Source organism: Copadichromis virginalis, linkage group LG16 (genome assembly GCF_057382275.1).
Source record: "Copadichromis virginalis isolate Kocher_CV1m ecotype Utaka linkage group LG16, C_Virginalis_male_GT1.1, whole genome shotgun sequence".
Classification (NCBI taxonomy): Eukaryota; Metazoa; Chordata; class Actinopteri; order Cichliformes; family Cichlidae; genus Copadichromis; species Copadichromis virginalis.
Window position 1 is genome coordinate 29,110,314 of NC_140633.1, and position 18,678 is coordinate 29,128,991.

Consider the following 18,678-nt stretch of genomic DNA (forward strand, 5'->3'; position numbering starts at 1 on the left):
GTTTGCTCTCGCTTTTTATCACTTAAGTTCCACTGTGTCACACTGTGTAGATTGTCATCCATGCCTTCATTTAATCACATCTGGATTACTGTTTACTTGTCTAAGCAAGGCTTCCTTTGAACGTCTCCAAGTTGTTCCAACGCCGCTGCAAGCCTTCTGACTAAGTCTTCTGACTAAGTCTTCTAAATACTCACATATCACACTGTTGCTAAATCAGTTGCTCTGGCTCCCCATCAACTTCAGACTTCACTTTAAGTGAAAATGACTTGACTTTTATAGCTCTGCGTGGACAAACACTGCCATACAACAGTGAACTTTTACATCCATACATCCCCAGCAGGTCCCTGAGGTCATGTGATCAGGACCTGCTGGCTATACAGCGTACGTGACTGTGAAATAAAGGAGACAGAGCTTATGCAACAGTGGCGCCACCGAACTCTGGAACGCTCTCGCTCTGAGTCTGAGATCTGTGGACTTGGTGATCTCTTTTAAAAGGCAGCTAAAAACTCTGCCTGTTTTTCAGCTTTGTTTTTGGCTAACACTTTAGTCTTAGGTTTTTATTATTGTTGTTGGTGTTAAAAGCAAACATACATACATTACAGTTGGAAAGCACTTATTCATCTTGAAAGGTGCTATATCAATAAAATTTTACTAACTTGTTTAAAAAAAGACATTAAGTAGAAATGAATGGATGTTTTCAGAAAGTACTTGGATTTCTTTAAACTTTGGTGGTTTTTACGCAAATATTTTAATTGTCTGGCCCAGTAAGTCTCTTGTGGTCGAGCTAAAATAAGGCCGACTGCCTTGCCTGAGAGGAAAGGGTCACTGCAAATCAATACAAAGCTGTGGTGGCGCAGCCCCTCACTAAGACACTTAAATTTGTCACCCGTCTGAAAGTGGTCAAGCCTTAACATCCTGATATGGAAGCATAATGTGGAATCTCAATGCGGAAACAGCATGATTAATGGAGAATAATGAACACACAATATGCCTCCTTTCAGAGTGAAATCCCAGCGTTAATTAATATTAATGCTGGAGGCTTTACAACATTTCATTAATCAGCCAAGAACATGTAGCCATCTCCTCTCACATCCTAACTTTAGAGTGAGCACACACTCCGTGTGTCCCTGCTCTCTGCACTTATGGTAGTGAGGTTATTAAAACCAAAGAAAATAAATAATAGATTACTCATTACCACTGGCAGTGAATTTCGACAAGAGATATGCTTTCACTAAGTACAGAGAACAAAGCGCAGCTGTGCTAAAGAAGAATAGAGTTAATGACTACAGTAGTAGCAGTACCTTTGGTAAAATTTATAACTGAATCGGAATGCAATTTAGTTGAAACCTACTTGGTATCAAGAAACAATAATTTAGTAAAGGTGAACATATTCAGCTTTTTTACTGGCGACTATACTGATTTATCCTCCGCTCGCTAACAAATCTGAACCAGTCAACTTCTTTCTTTAACATGGAAAGCTTCTACTTGTCAGTTTTCGGCACATTCCACAGTAGAAACAGCGTTTTATCACTCTTTCAGTGGACACATGCAAAACTAACTTTTGAAGCCTTCATCAAGTGTTTGATAAAAGGAGATCGCATTTTCTTCCTCTTCTCTTAAAAGTAGCAATGTGGCAATGACAATAGATGTGACAGTGGATGTTTTGCTACAGCATCATCGACACTTCTGCAGTGGGTTTGTGTTTGTATGCCATTTTACCTCCACATAAAGAATTGGGAAGATGCCAATCTTGTCTCCCAGCATGCCTTCTGCCCAGTTCTCATCTACTCGCCTGATTACTGTCAGCACCTCATCCTGGGGAGAGAGGAAATGAGTGAAGCTACAAACACACTCAAGTATACACCGTATACCACACTTCCAGAACAATAGACATTTAACTACTTTTGATATGCTGCAGAAAAAACAAAGTTTATTTGTTCTGCCTTTGCATATAAAGCGTTTATGCATAATGACGTGACTTTTTTTAAAACATGGGCTGCTTATGAAAGCATGATCAAATTATTCCAAGTGATGCCTTGCTACCTTGTTGAGGTCCCTGAAAATATATTTAATAAATGGCAAATCAACATTTTTCAAGGCTGTTTATGTTTATGTTGGAACGGCAACTCAGGACTGATACAATTCCAGCACGACACACTGGCATCCTTGCAAGCCACTGCATATTAACTACAAACTGTAACCCTTTTCAGTGACTGCAAGCAGGCTACTGAATTCAAATTACTTGAGCTGCTCCCATTTCAAATGTAAAATGCGAGCTAAAAATGAGCTAAATATGACACTCTGCAGAAATATTTAAAATGACTGCCTTAGGGCAAAGTTAAGGTGAATACTGATGCATCTGTTTTTCCTTTTTTTCTACATCTGCGTGCCCAACCCAAACCAACTTTACATCGATCAACAATCGTGTATATAACAACAAAAACCAACAATTTGATGTCAGTTTACATACTGGTTACCAGTAAATATGTACCTTTGTGTACACTTCCATCTCTACATTGTGCATATGATATAATATCATATGTAATATAATAAATATATGATGTTTTTCCCTCTGCTTCTCCTCTCCTCACATAAAGGTCTTGGTTAGACCATTATGGGATGGCAGTGATAATGCCAGCAAATGACTCTGTATTAGTCATACTGAGTAATTACCTCTCACACTGAGAAAACAATATCACACACACTGGTTCTGCATGACAACACGCATACAGAACTCCACGGGGGCACGTGTCTCTGTGTGAATTATGGTCTTGCATGATTTTTAGTTGTTAACCTGTTGATTAGTTTAACCCTAAAAATCAAAATAATGTGATGCCCCAGCATTATCTGTTCTCCTGGATGCAGAGAGCGGTGTGTCGGAAACAACGTGTGTACACTTTACATTACCGTGATAGGTCTTAAGACGCCAACACTAGACTGAACATTACACTGTAATTTAATAAACTATCTTGTTCTCTTGCTGCAGACACATTTAGAGTGCAAAGACAGAGTGGAGGTGTCGAGCCTTCAGTCCTAGCACAAATGAGGCCTGTGTAACAGCGGGAAAAAAATGATAAGCTCAGAGGAACACAACATTACGGAGAATACAAATTACTGTTTACACCAAGCCCGACCTGAACGTGCACTGCTCAAGGACTGAGTGCCTTCTCTCATTTCCATCCTATTCAAAGTATAATTTGAGTGATATTTTTGACATCGGCTACTCAGATTATCTACCTCTTATATGATAAAGGTCATTAAGATCAGTAAGACTGACACAGAAAATGTACCCACGCTTGTACAATTTAATTCCCAAAATACAGAAAGCTGCGGACAGCAAGTCCCGAGGATAGTTAATGCCAGTTCTACGTGTATTTGAGCTTAACGGTATTATAAGATAGAGACATCATTACTGGCAGCAACATGATACCCAACCAATTAACAATCTGCTTGGCCACAAAGAGCAGAAATACACGTTTTTTTTCTTGCACTTCCAGTTCACACTTCCTGTCTTTTGTAAAAGCACCATTTTTTTCCTGCACTCATGATGACGCACAACCACAAGCGCATTAGAAGTACTGGAGAGTAGAATGTAATAGACATTTTGACACTCCAATCACAGATCCACGAGCAAAAAAGAGCCCATGCTACACAGCTGGTTAGGATCCAGGCACTGTTGGGAGTAATGCCTTACAGAGCAACACGTTATTGTAATCAGGTTAGAGTTTTCAGTACAATAGTAGTGTACCATGTTACCGTAGTAAATTTGGCAATTATATTACAGTCTTAATTACAGTTGAAACCAAGCACACCATTGTTTTTCTTGTGACATTACCAATACGTTTGATGAGTCACATGGCCCTCTTCCTATTGAAAAAACAAAAGTTGTATCCAAGATGGCCGACTTCTCAATGGCCACCATCGTCACCACCCATCTTGAGGAGTTTTCCCCCTCACATATACTAATCTGCCACAAACAGGACTTTAATATCACCAACCATTCCCATTTTATTACGGTGTATCCATATAAATGGCCCACCCTGTATAATACTGGACTTATTTTTCTACGAAGGTTTGAACTTTGAGAGAAAAGTGTGAAAATGTTCATGCCTGTCTGAGAAAAGTGTATAAAGTGTGTAGTGAGGGGTTTTACAGCCTTAAAACACATTGTAAAAAATAAAGCTGACTACTTCGCGGATTTCACCTATTGCGGGTTATTTTTAGAACGTAACTCCTGTGAAAAACGAGGGACCACTATACTATTATTTTATTGAAGAAAAGGAGTGTGTTTGTAAAGTGCAAACAACGCCCAGGACAGAAAATCCATTACCTTGCTAACCCAATTTCTGCACAGACAGCATGCTAACACAAAGCTAGCCAAGAACCCAGAGTGATGGTACAGCTAAGCTATGCTGAGCCCAGCAGCCAGAGCCTGAACTTCAACAGTCTCTTTGTAAAGGTTTTCTTTGCTTTGTGTTGTCAGCTTTTTGTTTAAATGTAAACACTAAAGAACAATCTTTTGTGTCCTCATTGGGACATAAAGCATTTGTGTTGGTGTGTAGAACTGTAGCCTGGAGTTTATACTGTTAGCTGGTAATTATGTAACAGTGAATTTCAGATAATTTTATGGAGTAATGAGAAAGTAATGTGACATCTACATTTTTACATATAAGAGAAAGTTAGGTAGGGTTATGTAGCAAAATTCCTGAAATAGCCCATCCCAATTTTGCAATGCAGACACAAAGCACATATCTGCTTCAATAGAAAGGCAATAGTGTCCTCCAGGTGGTTGTTCCTCTCTGGCCTTTGCTTTGGAAAATACTTTTAATATTAATTTCACATCAAACAAACCAAAACCCCACAATGGATTTTACTCCATGCAAATCCACATGAAAAAGAATAGATTAGACTCCACCAGTAAATAAATAGTGGTATTTTAGTGGAGTTTTTGAGTATAATCATGGTGTAAATGCTGTCTTGGCATTAAAACAGAAGAATATTATTTGAAGATGGGCATAGAGAGTATCAGTTGCCAGAACTTTCATTTCCCCCCCCAAAAAAGAGTGAGTGTTAAAATTCAACTTCAGCCAAATCCTCGAGGAGACTGGTAATGATTGCAGTGCAGCAACTCCCCGCTACTTGTCTGCTGTCTCCATAGTAGAAAACCTCATAACAAACACAATACACAATCACTTACACTGATGAAAACATCAGCTGTAAAATAAAAAAAAAGTGGTGTAAACTGTTAAAATGAGAGAGAACAAAGTAAAACATGAAACTGCAACTACAGTCGCTTTAAATACCAGCACCTTCAAGTAACACACTACCGCAAATAGTAATACTTATTCTGGTTTTCCGCTCAGACAGATCACATGACTTTATAACAGTAACAAAGGCATTCGTTTTCTAAGTCAAACAATTAGATTTCATGAACAGCACTGATCTTATCAGAGACAGCAGACTATTTTGTTATCTGTGGACTCCACTGAGGAGAGCATGCACTTGTTTCTCTGTTTGAAGATGTTCCAGTTTACATTCTGTGAACCAATCTGTAGAGCAGGGTCTGAGCTAATAAATTATTAGTGCCCTACAAAGAACCAGCCTGGTTTAACACTACAGATAAGTGTTTTCTCCTGCTACAGTATTTATGCTGTTGTAAATTCTGAACACATCAGTCCTTCGGATCTTTTTACTGATTTAAGCATGCAGCCTTTTTTTAAATGTTATTCTGTGTCGGATATTAAAAAAGCATGTGTATACTATGAGTGTGTGCTACCTTGCTGAAGGCCAGACAGTCTTTATCCTGGTCCTTGTCTTTGACCTCAAAGTCATACAATGCTTTGCCCTGGGGTGGAGTTTGGCTCAGGGGACGCAGCAGCTGGATGTAACTAGCAGGCAAGAAACCATGACAACCATTGAGCTCGCCGTGGTACCAGTTGTCATCCACCTTGCGTCGCAGGATGATGATGTCACCTTTGGAAAACTGGAGGTCGCCCGGTTCCTTGCCCTCATAAGAATAGAGGGCTTTGCCGCAAGGTAGCGCTGGGATATTCTGTGAAGCATACACACAGAAGCACTTAATATCAGAAGAAATTTATAACGTTTTAGAAGGGCATCAATAAAAAGCATTAAGGAAAGGGGTGGATGGCATGTGCTATTCGGGTGCTTTTTCATGTTAAATACTACATTTTTGTGTCTCTTCAGGTTTTTAAAAACCCTTCCAATAAATCTTAGAAGATAAATTCTGTAATATACACTCTGAAATCAAAACCTACATGATGAAGGGGTCAAAACAGAAGCTAAAAGGATTAGATTAGAGCACTTGGTTGCTGGTGTTTTGAAATGATTTGCATTTTTCTCTTATATTTCAATATGAAGAATGCTCTCCAGTACAGCAGGAGTTATTAATATAAAAGGTTCGACGGCAGGTGTTCTTTTGACATAAACATCTTACACAGAGCAGCTTTAAGAGCTTTTTTTACATCTCTACAGAAGACTAAAAGCATTTCTGTTTAAAATTAGTGCAACTGTGCTGAAATGTTAGGCGATAACTACACTTGGGGTTGACAGATTACAGGGTAATGCTTTTTTATTAAATTCTGTTAAGATGCAACAGAATTTCCCTTTGTGTCATGTCCGGAATAAATGGGCTTCAGGTCTGTTTGCTAATCACAAACAAGGTGGTGACCCCTGCAGCGATGAGTAAATGAAGTAAAAAAAACAAACCCTGGAGGTAAACATGCTATAAACCAACTTAAAACACTGGCAAATCAAATATATTACAAACTACAGGCCCTGGAGACAAATTTGTAGAAATTGAGGATTGGATATGTGCTTGAAGGTTCATTTTATCCCCCCCCAGCAGTATGTGAGATATGACGGGTTATTAAAATGTTTGCAAGGTAATTGCTGCTCCCACCTTGGGCCAAACATAGTAATTTTCAAAATGCCAGAACGGCATGAAGCATGACTCCCGTGAGTTTCATCAAAATCAGGTCCTCGGTGTCTCACTTATCAAATGTCCAGGACAAACGCACCATTTATCCTCCACACATCAGATACATGAAGCAAACTTGAGTAAAATGATTAAAACGTCACACTGAACTCAATTTGTGTTAAAACTGCATTTAACTAGTGTGCTTTTGAAATCATTTAAAATAATGATTTGCTAGGCAGATACCCAGCATGCATAGGCCTATCACAAGACTGTAACTCTTGCCCTATGACAGCGGATATAGGTTTCAGACCTGCAGACTCTGCAGCCCTAAATTGGAAGTTAATGGATGGATGGATGGATACTGTATGAAATCCTTGGGGTATACATTCTGCTATATGTGCTGCTCTGTCTGCAGCACATGTAACAGAACATGAATCACAGCTAAGCAGATGGCGTCTTAATTGTAAGTTACTGACTAGCTCGTACAATAAATTGCTGGAAAGTTCATGAACAATTACCTCATCAATCCTGCCTTTTCAATATGACTCTGACATACATATATATTTGGGTTGTCAAAAAAAATGAAGACTCAGATAGTAATTGATTATAAAAAATTAATATTGGATTAGACACTCCTTTGCAACAGTATTGATATTGTTCACATTGAATTCAGGCAGGTACATAGCCCTCCCCTCACTAGCAGTTATAACAGATGATTTGTAAGGTCAGTAAAGCTCCTGTTTCGAGAATATTAATGTTTTTAACAGTTATATCATAAATGCGGATATGTTTGAGTCAGTCATTTCTTTTGGGAGCACCCCGACAGCCACAATAGCCTCTTGTTAGGTTATTACGGTAGTGGCGAGTGGCTGTGACTAATGATGAAAGGATAAAGTTAATGTGGGAGTCATTCAGCTAACATTATCGGTCCTGCCTGTCTGTCATTTTAAAACAGTCTTAGTTTACCAGGATAGCTTGATTATTTGTGTCCAATGAGACGTCAGAGAAGGAAAAGAGTATGGTGCAAGTCACTATTATTATTACTATTACTTGCTTTAGGTGAGTGTTGTTGTTGATGTTATTATTTGTATTTTTCTAAACTTTATTTAAAAATAATTTATATTTGTCTTCCTGTGGTGTATTGAAAAAGTATTGAGAATTGTGTTTGAAAGTTTGAAATTCTCCCAGTTAAAAATAAACATGAATAAATAAAAATTCAGCATAGGCATCATCCCAAAAGCTCCAGTAATGGTGGGACCTGCATGATAACACAGCACTGGCATATCTGAATAGCTACTGTAACATGCTATTTCTAACTTACAATAATAAAGACTTCTGTTTAGAGTGCTAATATAAGTAGCAGCCTTTTTTCCCTGTTAACATATTCTTCCCTTTACCTTAACTTCCACCCCTTATGCCTTAGAGAGGATTAGCTTAAATCCATACCCAGTTTTCTCTGCCACATTGAACCTAGGTTGATATGACAGGTGTGGGGGCATAAACACAAGATGTGCTCTGGATGCTCTTGCCAAATATTAGCTGTTCTCTTAATTATTTCTTTTTGTACTTGGAAATGTAAGCCACTCTGTTGAGCAAACCCATATACAATATGATAGCGACAATAGGATCTGACATTTTTCCATATCATTTTTAGCACAGTAGGAAAAACTATCTCTACACTGTAACACAATTACAATGCTGTTTCTTTATTTGGTGTTACATAATGCTGCCTATTGAAAGGATCATCATCTGGTGAGATATTATGACAGTTTTCTAGTATGCTCTAGGATAATATCATGTCTGTAGATAATAGAATGAAGACATTTTCATAGAGACAATACCCCTTAACCAGCTAATTATAAGTCCTCAGTCGCACAGGCCTTGAGACAGATTAGCAAGCATCTGGCAAGTGAGAAAAATAATGTATTCCCCTGACCTGTTGCTAGTGGTTGCTGGAGATTGCTGGTTGATGCTAGGTGAAATTAGTTGCATAGAGGGTGCTGCAGCACAACCTCCTTGCAATTGCTTTAGTAATTGTCACGCTCATTCATAGTTTGCATTAAAGCCACAACTTGTCTGCACTCACTATTTTATTTTGAAACTTGAAAAGGTGTAACACAAACCAGAAACTTTGATTTCAAGGTAAAAGTTGTACCTTACTGCTGCAATCGTCACATTTCACAAGGCACAACTTTTACTTTGAAGGCCTCTGTTTCCAGTTTGCGCCGCACCAATCACATTTTCACGACCTCTTGGTGAATAGTTTGCAAGCGTTTGCAGCCAAGTTGGCATCTGCCATGCAAACTACGGGCAGCCACGGTAACCAGCTAGCGACGAAAACAATCCCAAGAAGTTTTTTGGTGCAGCACCATAGGCCTCTTTGCTACCGATTTCACACTAGTGATTTCCGGCAGCCTCAGAAACCACTCAGCAACTGGTCATGGAATACGTACTTTTCCCTAGCTCAGTGACCAGCTGATGGCAAGGGTTCACTGACCAGTCTGTAGGTCAATGGGGTTCTACCTGTTTATTTCAGAGTGACTTTTAGCAATCTCCAGCAACCACTCGCAACTGATCGCGCAACACACTTTTTTCTCTCACAACCAGCTTGTGTGCTCAAAAAATCATAAATTTTCTCTGACTGTGTGTGACCCTTTAGCAAATAACTGTGGGTTGAAGGTGAGCCACTGTTGGAGAAGTTATTTAACCTGCCTACGTGGCATGCTATAGGGGAAATCTTGACAGCAATAGCAACAGCAAGTAAGGGGGAAAGGCTAATATAGTCTAGATTCAGCAAGTGAGATAAAACTGTCATTTCCATATAACCAGTGATACATAGATATGCATCATCGCAGTACACCTATATTTACTTTCTCCAACACCACACACACACACACACACACACACACACACACACACACACACACACACACACACACACACACACACACACACACACATAAACAAACACTGCAGCGTTCAGCAGACACTTAATAAACCGAACATGTTCTTGGAGGCAAGCGGTCCTGAAAGGGAGTTTATCTTAAAGAAGATCCAGGTAAACAAACAGCACTGTGTAACAGAAGAGACAATGCATGAGAGTGAAAACTTATTTTCTTCACAGAGAAGCTGTTTACAATAACACAAACACACGTACACACACTGACATTTTATACACTCACATATAGATAGATTCTCCCCAGACAGAGCACTGAAGAGAACAGCCTGAGGCTCCCCTGCCTGACTGTTTTGAGATCAGTGATGACGCAATGAGAGGAAACACACACACAGACACACGCAAACAACTAGAAAGTAAAATAAAATATTAATGCTGCTTTAACTATTACTACTGCTATTTCTCTCTTCTACTGTAACACATTTAATACAGCTTGTGTTTCACTACTATACAAAACAACACTTGATCAAAGAAGACCTTCCACTAAACATATTCTCCTCCTCTCCTTAGTGCCAGACCTGCCGGCACAGATGTTGGGCAGAAAAGTGTGGATTGAGGTCAGGTGTGTTTAAAACAGGGGTGTGAAACATAAGACCCGGGGGCCAGAATTACCTTTCGGACCACTAGACCGCTTTAGAAAAAGTGAAAGAGGGCATAAAGTTTGCACATTTAAATGCATTTTAATAAGTTTTACAGTTTTTTCCTGCTGATAAAGACCTCCCCCATGACAGTTTATACCATACCAAAATAATCACGTAAAGGACAAACAGTTAAATGACTATCAGCGATCAAAATGTCTGTTTTTTATAATGGGTCCACAGTAAAAAGAACAGAATTTTCTGTGAAATATCAGAAAATGTCTGTTTTACAATTACAGCTCAGTCTGTGCAATGAGCTACCAGAAACGTTTCTGCAATTTCACACATTTCTTTCATTTACTACACAGGCATTTCTTTATCGTGTAAAAAAATTGAGATGTATTGTTGAAATTGCACATTTTTACTTATATTTAGACATCTCGGGGATTAAATGTGTAGCTGAACTGTTTCCACTGAAAGAAAGAGGAGTTTCACTGGTCCAGCCCACTTAAGATCAAAATGAGCTGTCGTGTGGACCATGTTGTAAAATGAGATAAAGGATATTCTTCTTCTTTCAAACCAAAATAATACATACGCACAGGGATTCCCATTTATGCGCGAGGGCATTCATGTCAGGTTAAAACAGGAAAGAGCTTTTCCTAACCTGCTGCCACAAAGCGCAGCTCCTGGTGCTCCATCTGTGTCTGCACAGGATGTGTTCAGGCACAGTAGCAGTAGGTTGCTCATGTTTTGGAAGTGCTCGGAGCCCAGCGCACAATAAAGCACACAATGCAACAGCTGCATGTGCAAAACACAAAAAAATAGACAACCTGCGTAGACAGCTGGTACACAGCTGGATTCATTAAAAGAGGAATCTATTCTGTAAGTAAGAGGTGGTCGACTGAAGGATGCAGCTAAAACACTTCCTCTTACCTAAAATGACGTGACCTGATATTTTAGTGGACGATTTTTTGGCAGATAACAAAATGTAATAAACTACTTTGTCATTATTTTAATGATACGCTGTAAAAGTGTAGCTTCCAGCATTACATCAACAATTCATCTTCATGTTATTAAAAAATGTAATCTGAGTGGCCTTACATTTCCAAGAAATATTCGCCATTTAGATTGGTTTTATAAACTGTGTACATGGTTCCAAGGAGACGTACTTCAGCGAGGCTGCAATTCATTTTGAGAAGACTCCCCCAAAACTGGGAGTTTCGCTTAAATAGTTGCAGATGGCAAAGATGGTGGTGGAGATGTGAGACATTGTAATCTGGCAAAAGAAAGACAGTACTGGAGGAAGAACAGCTACGTCACACAAATTTCTTAGTCTTCATTTCCTTTGGAAGACTCACTTGTTTCTTCTCACCTGTGCCCCTACAACTCTCATTTTCTGCACTCCCTCTATGTTCTTCTTATCCTTCCTCCTCTGATTATTTTTACCTTTCTCTCTTTCCCTCAGCCCTTCCTCCCTCTCTTCAATCTTTACTTGCCTGCCCCTGGGCCAACAGACTGGGTGGTAGAAGCTGCCGCATGGCTTCATCAGGGAATTGCTGTGTTTGCTGCTCAGTGCCGGGAGGAGGGCGATGGCTACGCTCTCTCTGCTTGGCGATCATCTGAGACTGCAATACATGCCACAAGAACAAAGCCACTTTATCAATCATCTTTGGAGGAACAGTCTTTGCTTAGCAGTTCTTTTTGGTAATAAACTGATATGTATCATTGTGATATATTAGTATTAGTAGTGACAGGGTGGTGCAGAACCAGACAGTTCTAGGTCTGGACATCATGACAGGGAGATTCAGAGTTTGCATGTTCTGCCTGTGCGGGTTTTCTCTAGGTACTGTTTGTGTGTATTTTAGTTGCTTCCCACTTCCCAAGTGTGAGATTAAGTGGTGATTCTGAATTGGTGTGGATGTGAGTGGGAGTGGCTGTCTGTCTCTCTGCTAGCCCTATGACAGACTGGGTATTGTGTGTACAAATGTGGACACTTCTTAATCTTTCATTTCAGATGTTTTCAATCCCATTGTACCAGGTGTATAAATTCAAGTACCATGCAGTCTGCCTTTACAAACATTTGTGACAGAATGGGCCATTTCAAAGAGCTGGTGAGTGGTATTGCTGCAAAGTAAAAGTTTTCAGGAGCCACAGCAGCTAAGCCACAAAGAAGCAAACCATGTAAAGTTACAGAATGATGAGCCATATAATGTGTTAAAGTTGCTAACACTCTGCTGACTCAATAATTGCAGAGATCCAAACCTCCACATTAACATCAGTACAAGAATTATGCACTGGGGCCTTCATGGCATTGGTTTCCATGGTTGAGCAGCTCCTGCTGGTGTAAAGGGTATTTGTCTCATAGAGTGTATGAGTTAATCTAATTCCGTTTTAAAGCAATCCCCCCCTAAAAACTCTGTTAGTGAGCATTTAAGCAGAAATGTTTGTATTTAAGTGCAATAAACACAACCCAGCTGAGCCAGATGTTGCCACTAATAACACTGCTGTCCTCCTGTGAGCTTTAACCTGGACTACAAGCCGAGCTTGCAAGTAAAAAGTGTATTCTCTGTTAAGAAAGATAAGGTAAATGTTTTCATTACACAAGATACATAATCTGCCACTGAAAGTCAAGTGAAATTTAATATAGAACACATTTCAAAGCAAGAAATATAAAAACTAACTAATATAAAACAATAAAAACAGGATTATTTGGCCACTGAAAACAATCTAAAATGTAGGCACACTATCTAAAAGGCCAAATACCTGAAATAAAATGTAGAAAAATCAAAAAAAATAAATAAAATTGGAGTGCAAGAAGTTTAATTTATCATTTATTAATTCAGCTGGAAACATTTAACTTCAACACTCTTCAACACACACTGTATATTCAGTATATTCTATTCAGATACACACATATTCTATTCAGTAGGTAATTTGGCATACACCAGTGCTAGGGTTAACTAGATGCTTTCAGCTTTCAAGTTGCTAAATGAAAACATTACTCTGCTACACACTAAAACCTTAACATTTATGTACAAAACTAAACCTAAAATTCCAGGAACATTACATTTAGAGGACTTAAATATTTCTTTTTACTGAATTTGAACGTTCCTTCCACCCTAATGTTTCTCTGCTGCTTTCATTCCACCCATTACCCCAATTGTTTGACTATAACACTATTAATGCTTTTCTAAGTGTCTCTGTAGCACTGTAAAAACCCTTTAACATGTTAACTTTGCTGTATAAACATTCCAGCACATATGAAAAGGTCCCTGAGTCACTCTGTTCTCTCTAATTGCATCTAATTGAGCTGTAATTCATCCCTTGCAGCTCAACACAAAACTTTGCTTTGCTACGAGGTACCCCTACCCTCATAATTTAGACATTATTTGAATGGCTACAAAGTATTTAGAAATGCAGTTTTACAATTACACCTTTGTATATAGCCACTTTTATTGCAATTTGTATTTCCTATGAATAAATTAAACAAAATAAACCCCTTTCATTTACAAATAAAACCCTTTAGATAAGCTAGTTCCAGCTTCATTTTTGTAGAAGATTTATATATTTTAAGCTGTCCTACTCTTGAATATTTGTAGTAGCAGATCGGGGGATGCAAAATCTCCCCGGCAGAAAATTGCATTCTACATGCACAACACAAAGTTTTTAGAATTAATTACAATTTTTTACATCATGGCCATCCGGGAAAACTGCTTCACCTACAAGATTAACGTCAAGCGGGAGTATGGTAGGGATTAAATGAAAGCTAAAACTTATCTACAGTTTTGTGTTGAATTTAACTCCGGTGGCTCGTGTGTTGTCTGTCAGGCTGTATCTCGAGATAACATTTTTTTCTCCATTTTTCCATGAATTAATGATAAAACTGAGGCAGCAAAGTTTTAAACCCATCACTGAAGGTTGCTGTAAGGTAAGTGACAGCCCTCTCACACTTTTCTTTTGATTACTTTCAAGCTCAGCGGTGCTTTCCTGCAGTCCTCCCACCATTGTGAGAACGGATCAGAACTGCGTGAGTGGGCAAAACCAAGCCAGGACTCTTGGATCTCAGTGGGGAAGCAGAGGGAGTTTTTTGTGTCCTTTCAGCAGCGCACTATTCTCATCAGTAAACACACATGTACACACACAGAGACAGACAAACACACCCCTCCAAATGGTAATTACTGCAGCAAAAGGGTAAGAAAGTGTTCGGAATACTTTTGTGTGTGTGTGTCTGATTTTCCTTGGTGACATACAATAAATGCACAAGTCGCTGCTAGGACGCCCATCTGTCACATCTCTGAGTGTGCGCTTGTGTATGTGTGTGAATGATAATCAGAGACAGTTTTCACAAGGCACAGTGTACTTCAGTGAAATGTGCAGTTAGTGCAGTAATCATCCATTTAAGTCACCTACTCTTTTAATTTAAACACTTTTTATTTGGACACTTCTATTAACTTGTGTGTTTGTCAGAACAAGCACACATATGTAATTTGTGAATAAAATAACATTTTCCCAGTTTTACATTGGTTATACCACCTGACATAGAAAGTGTAGCAGCCTACATATGAGCTGAATTCTGCTACTTTTATCGGTATTTAAGAGAGAGGCACAAACATTTTCATCCACCCGTGACAAAATATTCTTTTCACTATTATTACTTTCCCCCCCTCATAATAAAGTAATAAATATTACTTGACAATTATATTCACAATGATAAAAAATTTGGTATCTATTGAGATTGTGTAGACACATGACCTCTAACCATGTGTCATGACAATGGTCCCTGTCACACAGTTTGATCCATGACCATCTGGCAACCACCTGTCATAAGGGGAAAATGAATATTCCCCAACCAGTTTAGAGTGGTTGCCAGAGATTGGCAGTTGCTGGGAAAATGATGCTTAATTTGTTATCATTTAAATGCCATTCATTCAAATGGAGAGTGGATAGTTTTGGGTTTACATACAATATATTATTTCAATGTTCTTAAAACCAAATCTATTTAAAGTGAAGAGTTTTATAGAAACGATAAAACCATGAAATTAACACATTGTTTTAATAGAAATGATTCACAACTACATGTCACATCAGTGACCCATATACACACAACTACATACACACATACACATTCACACACAGTATTAATGACCTTATTATACAAGATAGATTCACCTGCTCGAACAATAAGTTGCACCATTAGCTGCTCTTATCCTTGCCAGCTAAGTGACACAACTAAGATTTTACATGAGTGAAATGGATATAATCTTCACATAGAAATAAATACACAAATTAAGTACACTAAAAGAGAATCTATGAAAATCTAATACAAAAACAACCAAACTTATTATTACCTTTGTACCGGACACGAGGTTAATAATGTTTAGGCAAAACATCGGCACCCTGAAGTAAAAGCATCATTTAAAGTTATTTAAAATGGCTTAAATTCATTTAGTGAGACCAGCCAGCTCTTCAAGTTTTGGGCAAATTTGAAGACTAATTTTCCAAAGACAATTTATAAGTAAATTTGTGTTGTTGTTTTTTTTTGATATACATTTGTTTAAATGTCAAGCTAACTACAGCTGATCTACATATTTAGGGTCTACTGAAGGTTCTTCCTCACATAGATGAGCTAATACTACAGCATTAGGGCGTGCGCTGCATTCAACACAGCAGCATAAGCAACTGCTGATGTTGCACCGCAAGTAGAAAGAGTTAATAATGTCGCCCACGAGAGCCCCAATCTCACAATGCTGACAATGGTGTTTAACATTCACTTTTAAAAATCGGGCCAACATTGTTCTTCACAACAAACATCTGCTGCTGTGAATTGTGTTTTGTGAAAAGGATTTATAATCAAGAACTATTGATTGAAATAAATCAGAATCAGAATCAGAATCAGAATACTTTATTGATCCCTGGGGGAAATTATTTTTTGTTACAGTGCTCCATTTTAAACCAACATTAAGACAAGACAGACAATACGCTAACTAAGAATAGTACAATATATACATATATATACATACATACATACATAAGACTTATAAATAAATAGTTGGAAAAGAAACATGTGTAGCTGTAGCAGCAAACAGTGTGTTAAGTGGATGCGTTGTACAGGGAGATGGCCACAGGCAGGAATGATTTCCTGTGTCGTTCAGTGGTGCTTTTCGGTAATCTCAGTCTCTCACTGAACGAGCTCCTGTGACTGACCAACATGTCATGGAGTGGGTGGGAGGTGTTATCCAACATTGTCTTTATCTTGGACAGCCTCTCCGACACCACCTTGAGGGAGTCCAGCTCCATCCCCACAACATTGCTGGCCTTACGGATCAGTTTATTAAGTCTGTTGGCATCTGCGACCCTCAGCCTGCTCCCCCAGCATGCAACAGCATAGAGGATCGCACTGGCTACAACAGACTCATAGAAAATCCTCAGCATTTTCTGGCAGATGTTGAAGGACCTCAGTCGCCTCAAAAAATAGAGACGACTCTGGCCCTTCCTGTAAAGTGCTGTGGTGTTTTTAGCCCAGTCCAGTTTATTGTCAATGTGTACTCCAAGGTATTTATAGTCCTCCACAATGTCAACACTGACCCCCTGGATTGAAACAGGGGTCAAGTGTTTCCTGGTCTTCCTGAAGTCCACGATCAGTTCCTTGGTCTTTGCCACGTTGAGCTGCAGATGATTCTGCTCACACCACGTGACAAAGGAGTCGACCACAGCCCGGTACTCTGTCTCATCATCCCTGCTGATGCATCCAACCACCGCAGAGTCATCAGAAAACTTCTGAAGATGGCAGGTCTCTGTGCAGTGGCTGAAGTCTGTGGTGTAGAGGGTGAAGAGGAAGGGGGAGAGGACAGTCCCCTGTGGTGCCCCTGTGTTGCTAATCACCTTGTCAGACACACACTGTGGGAGACGTACATATTGTGGTCTTCCTGTCAGGTAATCAACAATCCAGGACACCAGAGAAGCATCCACCTGCATCGCTGCTAACTTATCACCCAGGAGGGTCGGCCTGATGGTGTTGAAAGCACTGGAAAAGTCAAAAAACATGACCCTCACAGTGCTCGCCGGCTGGTCCAGATGGGTGTAGACACGATTGAGCAGGTAGATGATGGCGTCCTCTGTTCCGAGACGAGGCTGATAAGCGAACTGAAGGGGATCAAGATGTGGTCTTACTATGGGTCGCAGCTGGTCCAGGATGAGCCTTTCCAGGGTCTTCATGATGTGGGAGGTCAGTGCCACGGGCCTGTAATCCTGGGGGCCACTGGGACGAGGCGTCTTTGGTACAGGGACGAGGCATGATGTCTTCCAAACTCATAAAGCTTGCTTTATGAGTTTGGCAGGTCGAAAGCTTCATCGGGAACGCCTGGCCTTCGTTCTGAAAGGTTTTTCTCACTTGTGGGTTTTCATTGACCTGCACTAAAGAGCTGAATGCTTCCGCTAAACACGCACGCAGACTCACATGTGTGAACCAGCTGTTACATTCGTAAGAATGCACACAGATTCCACAGGCAGAAGAAATGCAGTTGACTCTGACAGACTGAAACAACAAATGACAACAAAACACTAATATTCATGTATTCATGTAAATCTATTCATTTATTTGCTGTGAATGATGGCAAACACTGAGTCTCAAATAAATAAACGTTATATAATGGTAAACAGAGGTGGTTGTTGAGGTTGAGGATATATTAGGGAAGTTATTTGGTGATCGGTGACCGTTGATACTAATGTCCTTTGAAATGGTTGCACATCACAGCACTCCTGGCTCAAAGATGTCTTGTTATAATGCACAGATTAATAATAATTCATCTATCATTAGTCTTTATGTTTGTCACTTAATGTACAGCTGTTTTTCGTAGTTGGTGTTACTCCTCAGAGGAAATAGGGACAAAGAACTCATGACAGACGAAGCTTCTGCAGGGAAACAAATGAATATGCTGTTCACTGCAAACTTACAGTGAACAGTTGCAGGTTATATACACTGCTGAGACAAACATTGCTCAAGCTCTAGTGTCCACTTCATGCTTCCAAAATTCTACATATCAACTACAACCGAATGTATTAGAAGAATTGTTTGAATAACTTCCCTCTGTTGCCAACAGAAACCTTTGTACATTAAAGATAAGTTTAACTTCCAATTTTAAAATTTTCCATTTTCCATTTGTAAGTACTCTGATTGTGTACTAGGCTCCGAGTGCTGTAAAAATGCG

The 18,678-nt window shown here is 39.3% G+C and overlaps 1 protein-coding gene across 3 annotated transcripts in view; it reads right to left on the reverse strand.

Moving 5' to 3' along the window:
• LOC146691028 (E3 ubiquitin-protein ligase SH3RF3-like) overlaps positions 1-18,678 on the reverse strand; it is a 114,713-nt gene that overhangs the window by 33,995 nt on the left and 62,040 nt on the right. For all 3 annotated transcript variants that reach the window (XM_085434316.1, XM_085434315.1, XM_085434317.1), the window contains exons 2-3: positions 5,777-6,052; positions 1,720-1,815 (exon numbers count right to left, since the gene is read on the reverse strand). In XM_085434316.1, the coding sequence (XP_085290442.1) occupies positions 1,720-1,815; positions 5,777-6,052 (372 nt within the window). The remainder of the gene's footprint in view (positions 1-1,719; positions 1,816-5,776; positions 6,053-18,678) is intronic.